This window comes from Caretta caretta, chromosome 11, assembly GCF_965140235.1.
Source record: "Caretta caretta isolate rCarCar2 chromosome 11, rCarCar1.hap1, whole genome shotgun sequence".
NCBI classification, from domain to species: Eukaryota; Metazoa; Chordata; order Testudines; family Cheloniidae; genus Caretta; species Caretta caretta.
In genome coordinates, this window is record NC_134216.1 from 44,400,170 (window position 1) to 44,419,698 (window position 19,529).

At 43.6% G+C, this 19,529-nt stretch overlaps 1 protein-coding gene and 1 long non-coding RNA gene across 4 annotated transcripts in view; one reads left to right on the plus strand and one right to left on the minus strand.

Moving 5' to 3' along the window:
- Positions 1-16,100, minus strand: part of LOC142068553 (uncharacterized) — a 28,475-nt gene extending 12,375 nt beyond the window's left edge. Inside the window, exon 1 of the long non-coding RNA XR_012664391.1 lies at positions 16,015-16,100. This is a non-coding gene — a long non-coding RNA (uncharacterized LOC142068553). The remainder of the gene's footprint in view (positions 1-16,014) is intronic.
- Positions 1-19,529, plus strand: part of AGPS (alkylglycerone phosphate synthase) — a 157,781-nt gene that overhangs the window by 3,778 nt on the left and 134,474 nt on the right. Inside the window, exon 1 of one of the 3 annotated variants that reach the window (XM_048870393.2) lies at positions 15,997-16,232. The exons of 1 other annotated variant lie outside the window; for it this stretch is intronic. In XM_048870393.2, coding sequence (XP_048726350.1) covers positions 16,039-16,232 — 194 coding nt within the window. In that variant the 5' untranslated portion in view covers positions 15,997-16,038. Of the gene's footprint in view, positions 1-15,996; positions 16,233-16,548; positions 16,575-19,529 lie in introns of those variants that run through there. One more of the 3 variants, XM_048870394.2, reaches the window with a different exon arrangement.

Sequence of the window (19,529 nt, forward strand, 5' to 3'; positions counted from 1 at the left end):
CAGATGAACAGATTAGTCCCAAACTCTGGGGTGCAGCCTCAACTCATGCTACCACATGAGACATTTGCACCAGTAGAGAGCACCAGAGCCTGCTGCCCACTCCCCTTGAGTGCTATGCTAAATGAGGGTGCTTGGCATCTCCTCAGCATTGTGGAGCTTGCTGGTCTTCCTTGGTATTAGAGCATATCGGGGGTGGGGGCTCCTCAATGCATAGGCATCTGCAGGAAAATGTCCTCTGTACTCCACTGTCTCCTGAAGAGTGCGGTGCTGGAGCTGAACTTGGTGCTAGAAAAGGCATTGATCCTTGAGAAAAATACCTGGATCATTTGCAGAGGAAGGGGTGATGTCTCATGAGCCTTACCTGGGTAGATGCCTCATTTGGAGGGGACTCTTCAAAAGTCAGCATTCCATGTACCTAGAAGACCACTGTGCTTCGCTACTGCTGACCCATATGAAAAGTGTTGCACTATCCCACAGGGCTTGGAGTCTCTTTGCACTCAGTATACAAAATAGGACTGAGTGGAAGTTGGGACTCAACAGAAAAAGCAAGTCTAGCCCCTCATGGGTCACTACAGTTGGAGCTAAAGTTGTGGTGATTAGAACGGTTGGAGAGCTTCTTCACTGCCTGCAGTCAAAAAGTAACTTCCTGCAGTGGAAGAACTCGAGTTTAGAGCATATACAGTAAGGAACAGGCCTCAGACCTACCTACAGGTTCTTAAGAGCTAATGGTATTTTCCAATGACTAATGTGAGAGGCACTAAACCAAGGAGTGTGGATATCATCAGGGAAACAGAATTGTGAGGCAAATAACTTTATTGATTTCATTCCCTAATAATGAACATGTTTAGAAGCAACCTTGTAAACAAACACCTTTGAGTTGACTATGTAAAGATGGATAAAAGGAGCTTCCTATTGAAGGAAAGTGCTGGGTCGCTGAATTCCTGCTCTTGGATCATAGAAATTTCTGCTGAAGCAGTCAAATCCAGAGTGGGACTGCAGCACTTTCAATAAGGCTTCTCTTACAGGGAAGTCTGAGTACCACATGGAGGGCTGGATGATGGATGCAGTACCTCTCTTCTAGGATTGTTCAGCATATGGGTTGTTCAGCATATGAAAAGGGCTAGAGTATGTTCACTTAAATTTTACTTTACTTTTGTGGCAAGGAGTGGGGGTTGGCCAAATCTTTGGATTTTAGCAAGCAATTGCCCCTCCTTAGTCTGATCTAGTAATCTGCATATTTGCTTATATAACCAGGAATATTGTGTACATCAGGTTTCATGCTCTCCCAAATCCATGCATTTTAGTATGTTTGTGGCCTAATACAATCTTCTGTGATAGGCAGAGGTATATCTGTCTGTAGTACTTGTTACACAGCACTGTAAATGTGCACGACATTTTATCATACAGATGAAAATAGAGATGAAGATTTTTTTTAAATGACCAGTGTCTCCTTGAATAAAGCACACGGTGACTAGCTGGTGTGGAAATTTTTAATCAACAATTTTCTTACACCATCTAACAATGGAAGGCAAGTGCAAACAGAAAAGAAAATACACAGATGAAAATTGAGGCTTCCAACAGGAGTGGAAGAATAAGTACTTTTTCGTTGAATGTAAATAGTAGGGCCATGTGTTTTCTTTGCCAGACGTGTATCTCTCAGTTCAAATCTTCAAACTTGCAGTGTCATTTCACTTCTAGCCATGCACCTATGGATCAAGAATTCCCACAAGGTTCTGAACTTTGCACTTTGAAACTGAAAACTTTGAAAAAAAGAACAGCTGTAGAAGCCCAGTTCTTCACCACATTTGCCAACCGATCGCAGACTGTAACGTTAGCCTCCTATTATGTGGCCTGGCACATAGCCTATGTGAAAAAGCTCTACTCTGAAGGAGAGCCTATAAAAATGTGCCTCACTGATGTGGTTTCAATCCTGTCACCATAGAACGAGAATCTAGAGAAGAAAATTTCTGGCCTGCAGCTTTCACGCCACACAATAGAATGCAGAATCTCCGACCTGAACAGTGACATCGAATTGCAACTGCACTCACAACTTCAGCTGTGTGAGTATTTGAGCATCACTTTGGATGAGTCATGCCATGCATAGGATAAACCTTATTATCGGTATTTGTCCACACTGTGTCTGACGACTGTGTTGTAAGGGAAGAACTCGATATCATGTCACTAAAGGACAGAACTCATGGATGAGATCTAAAGGAAGCGTTGATGTTGGTAGTTGTGAAAAGCCATTTGCCTTTACGAAGCTCACTGCCATTGCAATGGATGGGCTTCATCCATGTGGGGATTTGTGAATGGATTAGTAGGGCTTTGTAAGTCTGATGAGAGCTTTCCCGAATTTTGGACATTTCACTGTATTATTCATCGGGAGCAACTGGTATCTAAAAATCTCAAATTTGATCACGTCATGAAACCTGTCTTGTACATTATGAAACTCATTCTCTCAAATGCACTCAATCAGAGACAATTTCAAAATCTAATTGAAGAACTGGATGAAGACGACTCCCCTGAAGATTTGCCATTTCACTGTGAAGTTCAATGACTCTCGAGAGGTAAAGTTATTTCCCATTTTTTGAGCTACTGGAACCGGTAAAGTTGTTTATGGAGGAGAAGCACAGAATACACCCCGAGCTTACAGATCCTGGATAGGTTCTTGACTTGGCATTTCTTGCAGACATGCTGCTGCATTTGGATAAACTAAACATGGACTTACAAGGAAAATTCTGGTTGCTGTCTGATCTAGTGCAAGCTGTATTTGCGTTCATGAACAAACTGCAGTTGTTTCACAGACAAATGCTTGAGGGAGAGCTGACACACTTTCCCTCAATATCACAACTTCAAGCCAGATCAAAAGAAGAAGTGACAGAACCCCTAAAATGGAGCACAATTAGGTATGTGAGCATGATTAAAGATCTTAAGGATAGTTTTGAGGAAAGATTCCAAGATTTACAGCAGAAAAGACCTCAGATCAGATTTCTGATTGACCCTTTTAGTGCTGAAGCCAATTGTCTAAAGCCCCCTTAAGTCACTGATGAAGCAACATCCTAAATGGAAATAATAAAACTTTTGGAAGATGACAGACTTAAATGTGTTCAGAAGACAGAGGGGACCCTTACTTTCTAGAAATCTGTACCAAAGGATAAATACCCCAACATCAGAAGTGCAGCCCTAAATTAATCTCGATGTTTGCCTCGACCTATCTTTGTTAGAGTCTGTTTTCTCAACACTCAAACATTAAATCCAAGCACTGATCCGTTTTGACAGACAGCCATTTAAAAGAACTGCTGCATGTGAACACAACTGAACACAAACCAAACTTCAAGGGAATGGTTGAAAGCAAAGATTGCCAGAAGTCTAAGTAAAAGATTAAGTTGTTATTATCGTTAACTATACATTATAAATGTATAATAAATATACATTATCAACTTATATAATTATGTGTGCATGCATATATATATATATATATATATATATATATATATATATATATATATATATAAAATCATTACATATTATTGTGGCTCTTTGGCAATGTACATTGGTAAATTCTGGCTCTCTCTCAGGCTCAGGTTGGCCACCCCTATATGAGAGGAACCTTGTGGCAATCATTCCCAAGGTCACTGGAGACCAACTGCATCATGGGGCAAGCATACTAAAGTCTCCAGGGAAAGAATGCTGGCTCCACTGGTATCTGAGCACACTCTGCTGGCCAAATCTATAGATTAGCATTAAAGATGGCTACTAAAGAGAACAGTACTACCTCTTGGCAGGAAGTAAAGTGAAGCAGAGATAATTTGCTAATGGACAAGGAATTAGAGAATAAAGAAATGAAGCAGAAAGACTGTTCAGGTTGACCGAATGGTAGTACCTCTACTGGACATTTTAGTACAAACAAACTGATAGCACTTTTAGAGGCAGATCTTATGTTGTACCATCTTTAACAGTGCAGATATTCAGGGCTTTGTACAATGATCTGCCCTCATTTCAAATATGTTTTGTTTTTCAAGCAGGATAAGACCAATTAACCATTTTATTACAACGATGATTTTAAAGAGAAATCATTTATGATACTGTACTAATGAGGCAAGAGAGAGCACTGAAAAGATGAGGGATGTGTTGATCTTATTTTAGTGATTTTAAAGATCCACACAGCTACATATATAGACTAAACTCTTCTGGGCAGGGAACCAAGAGAAGATTTTGTTCAAATGACTAAGTGATATTGGGTGCCCCAATTTTTGGATGCTTAATTTGATTTTCAGAAAGTGCTGAACACTCACTCCCTGAAAATCAGGCCCCTTTATGGTGTCTTGTGCTGGACCCCTGGCTATGTCCCAGGCCCCAACCCCCACTCAACCCCTTCTCCCAAGTCCACACCCCCACCTCCGCCCTGCCTCTTTCCTCCCCTGATTGAGCTGTGTCCTCGCTCCTCCCCTCCCCCACGCCGAGCCTCCTGCACATTGCAAAACAGCTGATCGCAGCGGGTGGGAAGCACAGGGAGGGAGGAGGAGGCACTGGGGGAGGGAGGGGTGAGGCTGTGCACCATGTCCTCTCTCCTCCCCTCTCCCCCCAGAGCCTCCTCAACACTGCAAAACAGCTAATCGCGGTGGGTGGGAGGCGCTAGGGGAGGGAGGGGGGCTGCACGCCAGATACTTACTCCTCCGCCCTTCCCCCCCAGAGCCTCCTGAACGCTGCAAAAGAGCTGATCACAGCAGGCAGGAGACACGGGGAAGGGAGGACAGGGTTACCAGTGGTTCCTGAGCACCCACCATTTTTTCCCCAGAATTGGCTCCTAGCGGGAGCTGCATATTGTCTTCTGAAGAGCCACATGTGGCTCCAGAGCCACAGGTTGGCCACCCCTGCTCTCAAAGCATATGAACCTAAAGAATACCAGTGCAATTCTTTTTACTCCCAGTCATTCAGGATGTCTGCAGTAGCTCTTCTTCCCTCAACCCTCTTTGGAGTCCGACACTTCCTTTCCTCATCCTCACATTCTGTTTTCATGCCTGTACTTGCAGTGCTGAGGAACATTGCACACAAAGAGGGACAATCATTTTGGCAACATACAAAGAATGTGTTCAAGACAAATTAAATTACTTTTTTCTGGTCTCACTCATTTGAAAATGTCTGTCTTCTATAGGGATATCAGTGCATGTAATGGAGCAGTAAGCTAGCCTGCTATCAAACAAGGAAAAGTGGTATAGATTAACTATCTTGCAAATATTTTCGAAAGTCAAGTAGTTCACTCATTTGTGCTGCTACATTTCCTATGTTTTCAGCTGAAAGAGCAAGCTGCTGTCTAAACTGTTGGCAGCTTTTTCAGATGAGACCAGCATTCTTCAAAAGGGAGCTGCCATTGTTATCTCTTGTATGTTATCTCTACATTGCCCTATTGTAAACAATATGTTTCTTTTCTAATAATAGTAGTATAGTGTTGGTGAAAGCTGTTGGCTTGACAGTGCTAGAGAAAGAAATCCTCTGTTTTATTCATGACAGGTATGTCATTAGTGGCTGAACAAGCATATGGTTGCTATGCCAGAGCAGACTGGTTGTCCATCTAGCCCAGTATCTTATTTCCAACAGTGCGCTAAACCAGTTGCTTTACTGGAAACTTGTAAATCTCACCCCTTATGGACAAATTTAACAGTTGCATGGGGGTAAATTCACTCACAAATGTGTCCCTGCTCACATCTAAAGAGATTTCCTGTAAAGGAGGAGAGAATAGTTCCATACTTGGCCTCTCAGCTGAGGCTGCCAATGAAGCAGCCACTTGGAATGATGATGCTTGTGATGCAGACACTTAGGCCTACAACTTCAAAGCTATTTAGGTCCCATTGGGAATTAGGCATGTATCTGTGCCACCTATTATTAATATTATACAATGTTAATATTCTCTAGGTGGTTCATATCTTTTGTGTTTTCCATTTCTATGTTTGTACATTAGGGTTTTTTTTCCTTTCACTGCTTGTATTTTAAGTTACGGTGTCTATTTGTCCAAGCTACTAATTTTGAAAAACTTTTACATTCCAAATATACACTCTCTTCATTTAGAGGTGGACTCTGCCTTCTCTACAGCACGATGCAGGAGATCAATGGCTGTTGCTATACAAGAAGATGTCTTCCCCAAAAACATACTCATTGCTATTACACTGGGTTTCCACATCTAAAGTATCAGAGAAAGACTGGATAGTTCTGTTACTCCAAGTTCTCTATTGTGGGTCTGCTGAACACTTGGTAAATTAAAACTAAAGATTTGATCCAGCATATATTTCTGCAGTTTTCTGAGAATCACAGCCCTAGAAAGACCATAGATGCTTGCTTGCCTTTGAGAACCAATTTGTCCTATTCCTCTAGAAAGCAAAGAGTTCTTGGGGTTCCTCTGTTTATTCCTTCCCATCATCATATTGTTGCTCCCTTGCTGACCTCTGAAACAGTGAGGAAACTGTTTTGAAGGAAATCAGTGAAACTGATTTCCTTCAAAAATTCTTTCCTGATGTTCACTCAGCCAGGAAACAGCCCAGGCCTGCATTATAATGTGAGCAAGTCCCTGCTGTTGTCGACTGGACACAGCCATAAACTGCACCAAGTATTGGCCAAATTCCAGTGGAGGCTTTTCTAAATCCTTCCTGCAGTTTCATTTGAATAAAACATTCTTCACATCCAGCTCTAAATGTTTGTATCATTGCTGTGCACTCATTCCACCCCAGGGCCAGCTGCATTTCAACAGTGGGTGATGTGATTCTGCATATTTCATACTTACATCTCAAGGATCGTGATGCTAAATTAGTTAATGTTCATAAATCCCTTCAAGAATTTCATATGTAAATCATTTAGAGTCACATTGTACCTGGCATTTATGAAGGTGTGAAAATTAGGGGAGGATGTAAGTAGCCTTTTCTTTGCAAACCCTGGGCATGGGGTAGGTATAGCTGTATTACTTGCACACAGTGGAATGGAGGAACTATTCCTTCTACTCTCCTGGATGTGTACGAAGTAATAGAGCCCTCAGAGATTTTATTGTGGATGCTTCCCTAAGAAAAGTAAAGCTTTATTTGTTTTTGTTTAGAGTATGAACTCTTTTATTTTGATTATGTGCTTTGAAATTTTTAACTTGCAAAACTCTAAAAATGCACATCTCTGTTGACTTTATACAAGTCAAACCAATGAGCTGGCATCACACTCTAAAAACAACATCCCACTTTTATAAATAGACCTTGAGGTGTGTTGGAGAAAGGGATCATGTGCACTGAAAGAATATTTTAGTCTTGACCTGACAACAGCTTGTGATACGTCAAACTACCAGTTTGTAGATCTGCTAGATTCTTCATTGGAAATTGTATGAGCTCTCCCTTTTGTTACAATTATTGTACATTACAAGTTCATTTGTTTGCCAGTGTTTATTTTCAGTACAGATATTAATCAGGTAGGGTCCTATTCTGCATATATGCATATAATTAACGTTAACAATGTGAATGGAACCACCCTCCTGCTTAAAGTTAACCAAATGTGTGTCTGTAGGATTGGAACCTTAGGTGATAAACTTTGCTTATCAGCTGTTAATCATTGTCCCAGGGCGGCAGTAGCCCTTTAAGAGTGATGACGCCAGTGCCCCCGTGACAGGGCAGGGGACCTCCAGTTTGGCTATGAGAGAAGGTACCAGAGGAAGGGAGGATGGTCTGGTCTGAGAGTCATTTAGTCAGTTAAGAAGCAGGCAGGCAGTGATGGCTGGGGTTCTCAGCGCCAGCTCCTTGGGAACAGGAACAGGCTGAAAGCCTGGAGACCTGGGTAGTGGGAGAAGAAGCAACAAAAAGTTTCCTGGGACTGGCTGATAGTCCCTTAAGATGGCAGGTATTGGGAAGCTGCAAGGAGAAAAGGGTTTCTAGGGAGAGCTGTGCTCAGTTGAGAGAGCATAGGAGAATGCTGCAGTAGGCCCCAAAGCAGGAGGAATTGAGAAAGACAAAAGAGCTATAGCCCAGATGGGCTGAGGAACTGTTTGTTGGGTTTTGCCTATTTTTGTGAAATAAAACTGTCTGGAAAAGAGTTGCTGAGTGTGGCAGTGGGTCCCTCATGGGCTGGGGATAAGCCAGCACTCTACAGTCATCTTCTACCTTATTTTAATCTAGGGACTACCATGACTAGGAATCAAATAAATTCAGTTCTGGAATTATTACTGCTTATACATGGATTGTGATACAAAGACTCCAGTAAAGAATAAAGCTTCAGAGGATCAATCGGATGAAAGACTTTTTAGAGTATGCTTTGGCATAACTTAAAAATCTTTCCTGGGAAATCACAGTAAGTCCCAGCAGTACTTCAGAAAACACAACCCGTCAGGGCTTACATCATACACACAGAGATGTGGAGAAACTGGCAACAGTTTCTTAGCTACAGTTCTTAGTACTTGAAATCTTCAGCTTTTGAGAATGAAGAATCTGAGTCTCTTTTCTATTTAACTCCAAGTCCATGTTCAAAAAACATTTTGACATTTTAATCGGATTTTAGTCCAACTGTGTATATTTATTTTTAATTCCATTTTCTCTTTTGAGACCAATCTTAACAATTGTGGAATACAGGCAGCACTTCAGGAGTAGAAGTTGTTTATGAAGTAAGGGATTAATGCTGTTTTCAGTCCTGACAGTTATCATTCGTGTGGTGAGTGTGTGATTCTCTTTAAACTGCCCAATCCTATTGGCCTAGAGCTCTAAGCATTAACTGATTAAGCAATCTGATCACATGTTAATTCAACCTCTTTTCCTCCTAATTTTATTTATTTAAGTAGTTTGGTTTATAAAATATAAAAACTGTATATCCCATGCTCAGGACACAAAAAAGTAATTAATTCTCACAATTATGGAAAGTTGACCCCATCTCCCTACTTGAGATTGCAATCAGCTTCCTTTATAAAGCCTGATAGGTTTGGATGAAAAATTGGTTTGGCCTGAAAATTGCTAATTTACTCTAACACAATGAAGAATGTTTTCAGAACCTGTAACTCCAAAACAGAAGTTTTTTAAACATAACAGAAACAAACAACCCTGATTCAAAATGGTGTTTTCGTCTAACATTTCTTTGTCTCCTTCTATTTCAAAAATGGGTTGTTACAAATCATTCTAACTCTCCTTTAAAACTCATGTGCCAGCTATATTTAAAAAATATAAGTTCTATTGCTGCAAAAAATAGAAGTTTTATTGTGGATAACTGTGGTCCCAATCCTGCTCATATTTATTTCTGTAGATGTTCTGGGCCCCATCCTGCCCCCATTTTATATTAATGGGAATGTATTCAAACTCACTTCAGTTGGCTTGTGACTGGGCCTATCAATGGTTCACTGTCAAACTGGGAAGACATATCTAGTGAGGTCCCAGATCTGTCCTGGGTCTGGTACTAGTGAATATTTTAATTAATGACTTGGATATTAGAGTGGGGAATATGCTCATAAAATTGGAACCCCTCCCAGCTTGGTGTCAAGCATTCTGGAGGATAGGATTAGAATTCAAAATGACCGTGATAATTGAAGAATTGGTCTGAAATCAACAAAATGAAATTCAGTGACACAGTACAAACTACTACACTTAAGAAGGAAACATCAAATGCACAAATACAAAACGAGGGATAATTGGCTAGGTAGTAGTACTGCAGAAAAGGATCGGGGGATTATCATGGATCAGAAATTGAATATGAGTCAACAATTGGACATGGTGAAAAAAGCAAATATAATTCTGTAGTGTATTAATAGAAGTGTTGCATGTAAGAGAAGGGAGGTAATTGTTTTGCTGTACTCAGCACTAGTGAGGCCTCAGCTGGTGTGTTGTGTCAAGTTTTGGACACCATACTTTAAGAAAGATGTGGAAAAACTGGATAGTGTCCAGAGAAGAGCAACAAAAATGATAAAAGGTTTAGGTAATCTGATCTAGGAGGAAAGGTTAAAAAAACTGAGCATGTGTACTCCTGAGAAAAGAAGGCTAAGGGGAGAACTGATAACAGCCTTCAAATATGTTAAGGGCTGTTATAAAGAGGACTGTGATCATTTGTTCTTCATGTCCACTGAAAGTAGGACAAGAAGTAATGGGCTTAACCTGCAGCAAGGGAGATTTAGGTTGGATATTAGGGAAAGCTTTCTAACTATAAGGATAGTTAAGTTCTGGAGCATATTGCCCAATTTGTGGAATTCCCTTCATCGGTGGTTTTTAAGAACAGGTTGGACAAACGCCTTTCAGGGTGGTCTAGGTATACTTGGTCCTGCCTCAGTGTAGGAGGATAGACTTGAGGTTCCTTCCACCCCTACATTTTTACGATTCGACACCTCCTCACCCCCACATTAATGAATAGGGGGGCCTGTATCATTCCTGCCACTTCAGTTTGGCAGCTGCTCAGAGATGGAGTCTTAAAGCAGCTCCAACAAAAAGGAGATAGGCTGTATTGGGCCACTGTTCTGATTTGGTCTGAGGGCTGGGAGTTTGATACAGGCAATGCAGAGTACATTTTTATATGCTGCGTGTAAATAATCCAAACCAGCATACCCACTAACTCTGAGTTTTGTCATTTATTCCTTTTAATGTAAACAAACTCTTATCTACTTATTACGAATTTGTATTAGTTTTCTTGAGAGGTGCAGTGGTGTCTTGTGGCAAATTTGGCAGTCTTGGATTCATTCTAATTAATTCTCTCTAATTTGGCATTCCGTCAAGCCGTGTAGGCAATGCCACCTGATTGCAGAGTGTTGGATGGTTTGAAGCTGGAATCCCCAATCGTCTCTGCAGGGGAGCACCCCCTAATCCCATGAGAATATTCATAAACACTCTTGCAAGTGGAAACTCATTTCTGGACTTTAATCTGGGTTCTTCCTAAGTAGGGAAGAGAGAGTTCCAAAGACAGCAAGGGCATGACCATTTCTAAGAAGAGCAGATTTGAGAAATTCTTCTTGAAAGCATATGTTTGCTAAGATGCCTGACAAGCTTGTATCTTTTCCTTTCCCCCTCAACCTTGATGCTCTGCCTTCCTCAATTCTAAGGGGAAATAATGGTACTTTTGTTGTTGTTGTTCTCAGTAAGCAGATTTAATATCCTGGGAATATTTGTGTTCCTGTCCAGGACTTTGGAACAAGACACTGTCCCCACTGGGAACTTGACCCTGAGAAAAAGCCTAGGTAGAGATTTGGGGCTGAGTGCTACTTGACGTAGGCTAGGAACTGTGAGCAAAGAAAATATCCTGTTTGTCTCCTCCTGTGCACGAGGAAACAGGACTTTGTACAGTGTTTGTAAATAAACAGGATTGCATCAAAGAAATACCTGTCTCCATCATCTATTTCTCCTCCTAACTGAAACAACCCACCAGATTGTGAATTTTTGCTAGCCACTCAGGTCGAAAAGAGTCAATACTGGTGCTAGAGGTGGGATCTAGTTTTCAAGGAGAGAAATTATGAGCTAGTACTTTTCTTCTCAATTTGTAACCCACAGAGGCCCAAAGGGGAGAGTTGGATTGTCTCAATTCATGTGATATAAAACCCCACTATCTTTCAGGGGAAAACTCCCAGGGAGGCTTTTCTGGCTCAGTTCAACATCAAAACCCACATGAATGTCTGGGAAGAGGAAGGGGGGATGGATTAGAAGCCAACATGAATGGTCCATCTCTGATATCTACCCCCAGAAAAGAGACAAGAGTTATCCACACCTGGAAGAAGCTCTTGACATGTCTGGGGCCAGCAATCAATTTTGAGCTGGCCAAGGCTCCAGCTAAGGGCTAGAAGGACAGGGAAAGAAGAGACTTCATCTGAATTGGCAGAGGGCTTGCAGACACCTGTGTAACTGGCATATCCAGATACCAATGAGGACTGGATATATTGGCAATGGACCAATTTGTAAACACTCAGCTAGACTTGTGCTTGCAAATCAAGATCAGTGAGGGAGACCAAAGACACTAGAGGAAGCTACGGAATCAACCATAGAACTTGAATCTTTCCATGCAGCTGTATACCAGAAGAGGAAGTCACTAGTGAGGAAGATGGAAGTTGATTGGCATGAATTCTGCAAGTACAGATGTGTATCGAATATGTATGATAGAAAAGGGGATTCCAATCTGGTTTATGAAATTTTTGAACAATTAGAAAAAGTGATAAATTCAGTTTGTAAAACAAGGGAAATCAGCAATAATTCAAAAATTAAGGGAAGCAATTCAGTTAAATGGTACTGCTGGAACTGTGAAAAAATTGAGAACAGAAAGGAGGATTATTATAAATATAAGGCTGGCCAGGACAAAGTATCACAAATCCCTAGTGAAAACCCCTCTCCCAGTTTGGGAAGTGAGGGGAACCTAAACTGAAGGGACAAAGCGTGGAGGTCCAAGAATCAGCCCTACAGTTGTTTTAGATCTGGGCCATAAAACAACAGTAATGAGAATTTGGTAATTGAATATGTAATAGGATCTGTGAAATGTGTGGGAATAGTGGACACTGGTTCAAACACAAGTTGTTAAACCAAACGTGATAAAAAGGCTAAGGAATCAATAGGTGATCCAAAATTGAACCATCTAAGGAGAAGCTAAGTGAACTTCTACTGGGTGAAATGCAGGCAGGATATAGAAAATTAGTGCAGGAAATATGATGCTTGTGTAGCAAAAAAGGATCTCTCTAAGACTGGGAGAGCCCATATGTGGCAGCATCTCATTGAGGCACCAAAGGAGTGCATTACTGTTGATTTGCTCTGCCTGAGACAGAGACTGGCAATCAATATTTGCTGATATGGACTGTTTCACATAATGGCCTGCAGCTTACCCAATAGCAAAGATTTTAGTGAATGAATTCTTCACCAGAGTTGGGATTCCAGGTGTTTTTGGCTTTATCTCAGGAGAATTTAGAAGGGATTTGAAGGAAGTTGGGTTAAGGGCTAACTTTTTTCCATTGGCTTTTCCACATTATTCAAATTGCACGTGGGTATCAACAGGTGTTGCTGAAATGGCATTGAATATGGTTTATCTTTATCTATACTTACAGCTAAACTGTATCCAGCATCAGTTCAGTGGCACTCATTACTGACGTCCATTGTCAGCAATAGGTATTTTTTTCTGCTGTAGCTAAGCTCTGAGCAATCTCTAATGCTGCAGATATTTATTGCTATTGACTATAAACCAGTAATTGTGTATTCCTAATATTTTCTGTTCCCTTTTTAATAGTTAAAGGCAAATTTCAACTATAAGATTTTCCTGTTTGAGCAATATTTTCTCGGCTTTAAATCCTTAGCATTATAACTCCTTTAAGGAGGTATCTTCACTCCCACTCCTTGATTACATTTCCTAAAAGAAGATGAAGAGTCAGGAGAGGATTCACTATAGAAAATTTAATATCAGCTGACCATGCCATTTGTATCAAAAGGGATTAATACTGTAATGTGAAGAGCAGGTTCTCTCTTGCCTTCTCACAAGAGCACAAAACCAGTCAAAATAACTCAGCCACACAAATATGCCAATGTATATTACCAATTAATAATTGTAATTTAAACTACATATTTCTGAATTATTATGTGTCCTTTAAACTTTGGTTCTTATACAGGCTGGGTGAGTTTAGAAGGATGCTCTCATCTCTTAAGAGTGGGTGCAGTGGCTGTGCTGTAAGGATGAATGAGATATAGCATAGTCACTCCATGCACTAGGAGGGATTAAGTTAGCAGAGATATCTAGTCTCCTAAACTGGGCAGGGTTCCACATTAATTTATGAGTGCGGGCAGTAAAAGTTTAAAATGTTCTGGTAACATGACTAAGAAGATTTAGGCCCTCTTTGTATATTAGATTATTTTTGATGGTGCTATTTTGTTTCTATGTACACATGTGTACATGTTTTACACATGTAACCCAGTTATGATTCCCTGTTTTATATACCTGCCCCTCTACTTGACACCACCAACCCAAAGCTGCTGTGACCTATTCTTCTGCTGTAACTGGCCCCAAAGCCCTGAAACTAGGCTAGGTTCAGAAGCTAGCTGTTTTATATATATTGGTACTCGGTAACTTCTTATTCTCCTCTACAAGGAACTATTATTGTGTAAAAATAAGTAGCACTAATTGATGTTAAAATACTAGTAATAGTCATATTATTATGTATTCAGACTATCATAACTATACAGATTAGAATTAATTAGGAATAGGCAAGGCCAGGGCCAAACAAGAAAATGGAGTTATATACATGTATTGCTATGTTTAGGAACAGCTAAGAGCAATAATTTATACTGAATTTCTCTGAATCCTCTAATGTCCACTAAATTGTAGATTATGTTGCAGGTACCTGAATATATTCATCAGGAGGAACCCAGGTGTCTGCACTGAATGTAAGGAAGAATGAGACAAGGGATAAAAACACCAGGTGGTGCTCAGATGGTTTAGGAGGCTCTAATCCAGTGGTGGGCAAACTATGGCCCGCAGGCCACATCCGGCCTGCCAGCTGATTTAATCTGGCCCTTGAGCTCCTGCTGGGGAGCAGGGTCTGGGGCATGTCCCACTCCTGTGCTCCAGCCAGTGAGCGGGGTCGGGGGCCGCTCTGCACGCGCATGCCGCAACTCCACACAGCTCCTGGAAGCAGCGGCATGTCTGCCCTCCGGCTCCTATGTTTAGGGCCAGTCAGGGGGCTTTGTGCACTGCCCCCGCCCCAACTGCTGCCCTTGTAGCTCCCGTCCCATTGGCCGGGAACTGCTTCCAATGGGAGCTGCAGGGGCGGCGCCTGCGGACGGGGCAGACGCCTGGCCGTGCCTCCATGTAAGAGCCGGAGGGGGGCATGTCGCTGCTTCCGGGAGCTGCTTGAGGTAGCACCACCAGGAGCCTGCACCCCTGAGCCCCTCCCGCACCCCAACCCCTTGTCCCAGCCCTGATCCCCCTCCCACCCTCTGATCCCAGCCCAGAGCCCCCTCCTGCATCCCAACCCCCTCATCCCCAGCCCCACCCCAGAGCCTGCACCCCCAGCCAGAGCCCTCACCCCCCAATACCCCAACCTCCTGCCCCAGCCTGGAGCCCCCTCCTGCACCCTGAACTCTTCATTTCTGGCCCCACCCCAGAGCCCCCACCCCCAGCCAGAGCCCTCACCCCCTCTTGACCCCCAACCCCAATTTCATGAGCATTCATGGCCCGCCATACAATTTCCATACCTAGATCATACCTAGACTTTTTTGGGTCAAAAAGTTTGCCAACCCCTGCTCTAATCCCTGTTCAGAATGGTAGGATGGCAGTGTTCAAACTCTTGAGTCAGGCTCCCTAAATTCTTCCAATTGGTTTGTAAAATGTGAGGTTTGAAAACCATAATCCATTTCAGGGCTTTTGATTTACCATTTGGTTTTTGAGCCTGTAGGCAGGGATACTGCAACCATTTGTATAGTAGGGGGTGCTGAGAGCCATTGAACCAAACCATAAATCCTGTATATGATGGTAACCACTTCAAGCTGGCCCCCGCCCCCGTTCCAGCCTCTGTGCCTGTAGGGTAGAGTCAGCTCACGTTTTCAGACCCGTCTTCCTAACCACAGGGCAGACCTGTACCAGGGCTTTTCCAAGGTGACAGCTAAAGTGCAGGAGTGCAGACGCTGGGGCTGCTGGACAAACACCACCCATCCCACAGTTTGTGAACAGGGTGACAGCGGGCTGGGCCGAGAGGGGTGCAGCCTCTGTTGACGGGGCGGAGGGTTCAGAACCGGGAGGCTCCACTCCCGCCGCTGAGTGCCTTGGCGCAGAGATGGAGGGAATGGATGAGCGGGTTTCCTTTGCCATGGAGCGAAGGGGGGAAGGGGCGGAGGCTCAGCTCTCCTGCTGGGCCCGGGCTCCACACGGCAAGGGGCGGGCTGGGCAGCGAGAGAACGCCGCCCTGGCTGGGGTGCCCTGGCTGGGGAAGGGGCGAGGCGCTGCCCGCCGCACAGGTGCGAGGGGCGGGGCCCTGCCTCCGCGGGCGGGAGGGCTGGGAAAGAGGTGCATGCCGGGAGTACCGACAAGCGCTCGCAGCGCTTTCCTCCCCTCCCGCGTGTGACCTCTTACCCGGCGGCGCAACGCGGAAGTGCGATGGCGGCGGCAGCCGAGGCAGGCGGCCCGGGGTCCCAGCCCGCTGCCCAGCGGAGGCTGCGCATCCTCTCTGGCCACCTGCAGGGCTCGCCGGCGAGCCGGGCGCCCGAGGCTGAGCGGCTCCTCTCCCCGAGCCAGTGCAGGGCGGGGGGCGCAGCTGAGCGGCCGGTCGCATCCACCATCCCTAAGAAACGGTGAGTGGGGCGGGGCCCCGGGGAAGGCGCCTCTTGGCAGGCCGGCGGGGGCAGGGAGGTGTTGGCGGAGAACGGTGGCCCCGGGGAGCGGCGCCCGTGTCGGGGGTGTACTGGGTATCTCGGTTTGTCGCCCGTGTGGAGATAAAGGCTGCCTGGGAGGGGCAGTGGGTAGACGCGGGGTATTTGGAGGATTCATGTGTCCACGTGAATTGATGAAGGAGTTAATTAGGGTGGTCCCCTCGGGGAGGGGGCGTAGGGTTAACCTGAGGCGGGGAAAATGCTGGGTTAGGGGCGAGAGGAGCCCTGTCGTTCTGGAGGAAGCTTGGAATGAATGAAGGAACCGTAAGGATTTTCTCTGCTTGCTGGGGCCATGGGCTGTAGGAAATCAAAGGGCCTAATTTTCTCTCTTTCTCATCTCTATTCCGCTAGTAAGTGGAATACTTATGTAGTTATTCAATGTAGAATCTGAGTGTGTTTATCAAATTGGCCAAGGGAGCAGATCCTTGATGTTGGTAAAACAGTTAAATCTGGTGGAAAGTGCAGTGTGTGTGTGTGTGTGAAAACTTAGGACTAGTCTATGTTAGAAATGTTACAGCTGCACTGATGCAGCATGTAATAACATAAGAATGGCCCTACTGGGTCAGACCAAAGGTCTATCTGGTCCACTATCCTGTCTACCGATAGTGGCCAATGCCAGGTGCCCCAGAGGGAATGAACTGAACAGGTAATCATCAAGTGATCCATTCCCTGTCTCCTATTCGTAGCTTCAGCAAATGGAGGCTAGGGACACTATCACTATTATAGTTTTGGCCTTCACAACATCCACTGGCAAAGAGTTCCACAGGTTGTCTGCTGAAGACGCTCTGTGCTGACTGGAGAGAGCTCACCTGTCAGTGTAATAAAACCACCTCTTCTGCTGTCATAGCGCTGTCCACACCAACACTTAGGTCAGTGCAACTTGTGTAGTTCAGGGAGGTGGCTTAGTCACATCCTGTGTGATGTAAGTTATACGGACATAAGTGGTAGTACAAGCCTCTGTTTTGTTTCTTCCTATGAGTTTTTCACTGTCCAGTTCTGAGTTATTTGCAGTTTATACCTGATGTAGATACTATAGAAGAAACTTGTTTTCATATACTGGCACTAAACTATGGGCTTCTGGAGTTAATAGCTTTGCCATGAGGCTGAAGTTGGTTCTTTATATGTGGTTTTGAGTTCTTTATTTCAAGAACAACTTAAAAAATAGTGTAAGGTTACCGTTTTCCAAAAACATCACCATAATGTGACTAAATTGTTATAAAAGTCATACTAGTAGTATTGGGTGGAGGCATTTCAGTTTCCAAATGGTCAGTGAATGATATTTGAAAAGGTGCAATTCAGTACTTGGTGTAACAGTCAAAATGCATCTGGTTTTCTTTCAACTTTCTACCATGCACAGAAATTGCTGGAAATACAGAAGTTGAGAATCAAACTTTTGTGTTTTTCTGTGATCAAACTTAACTGGATATGTAATAAGTAAGAGGAGGCATGGGTCACCATTAAAGGTATGACTTTTTTCATGGAAAATTCCAGTAAATGTCATGGAAGAGATGTGGGAAAATAAGGATGCCCCATGGAAAGGGGGGGAGGGGGCTGTGTGCATGTGGAGGAGGAAGTTGTGTAGCATGGGCTCTTGTCTTTTGGGGGTGGGGGTGGCTCTGGTTGTTCTGACTTGGTTCCTGTGGCTGTAACACCAGTCAGGTGTGGTGTGTCTGTTCTTCTGTAGGTGGAGGGAAAGGAGTAGACTTGATTGGTGTTATGACCTAGTCCACTGGGTCACAGTGCCAGTCATTTTGGCCCTCTGCCCCTGTATCTACACAGAGCTGGATGCGCAAAACCTGAGTGGTGCTGCAACACCCGCAGGGGAAAGGAGCTGCCAATGTGGTGGTCACAGACGTTATTCAAATTCATGATTACTGTGAACACATTGACCTCTGCACCAAATGGTAGCCTTAGTCACCACATTTGTACAGTTGACATAATCCATTGCACTTGGTTACTTTGACTCTGAAACCGTAAGTTAAAAGAAAAGGAGTACTTGTGGCACCTTAGAGACTAACAAATTTATTTGAGCATAAGCTTTCGTGAGTTACAGCTCATTTCATCAGATGCATTCACGAAAGCTTATGCTCAAATAAATTTGTTAGTCTCTAAGGTGCCACAAGTACTCCTTTTCTTTTTGCGAATACAGACTAACACGGCTGCTACTCTGAAACCTGTAAGTTAAGTTGCTGTTTGATATTTTAATTGAGCAATTGTTGCTGATCATTGGTGTTGCCTACATTTAAGCATTCCTAAGGACTTGTATATAAGACCCTCGTAGACTCTAAGGCCAGAAGGGACCATTGTGATCACCCAGTCTGACTTCCTGCAGGTTTCCGGCCATAAGCTTCACCCACCCCTTCCTGTAATAGACCTGTAACTTCTGGTTGAGTTATTGAAGTCCTCAAACCATGATCTAAAGACTTCAAGTTACAGAGAATTCACCATTTACTCTAGTTTAAATGAGCAAGTGACCCATGTCCCATGCTGCAGAGGAAGGCAAACCCCCCAGGGTCTCTGCCAATCTGACCTGGGGGAAAATTCCTTCCTGACTCCAAATATGGTGATCAGTTGAACCCTGAGTGTGTTGGCAAATCCACCAGCCAGGCCTCTGCAAAAGAATTCTCTGTAGTAACTCAAAGCCCGCCCCATCTCTGACTATTGGGGATTTTTGCTATTAGCAGATTGTCTACAATGGTAAAAGACCCATCTCATCATACTGTCTTCTCCATAAACATTCCAAGACTGAGCTTGATACAAGTTAGGTTTTTTGCTCCCACTGCTCCCGTAGGAAGGTTATTCCAGAAATTCACTTCTCTGATGGTTAGAAACCATCTAATTTCAAGCCTACACTTGTTGATGGCTAGTTGATATCTATTTGTGCTTGTGTCAAATTAACATTGGTAGGCCAGAAATCTTGCTGCAAATTTTATTTGGGCCTGCTAATGGGTTCTGAAATACTTCGTCGTCCTAATGTGATATGAATACTGTGATCCTGGCAGACCAGATGCCAGTCCATGCCAAGGCCCGTGGCCCTCACTGAACTTTGACAATGCTTAGCTAGAAACCAGTCTGGCTCACCTCTGTTAGTATTGTTAACAAAGATATTCGTTATAAGTAAGGCTGCGAGTCTGTCAAGGAAGTCATGGATTCCGTGACCACCATGACTTCTACAGCGGCTGATGCTGGCTCAGAGGCTGCCCTTTCTGAGCAGCAGAA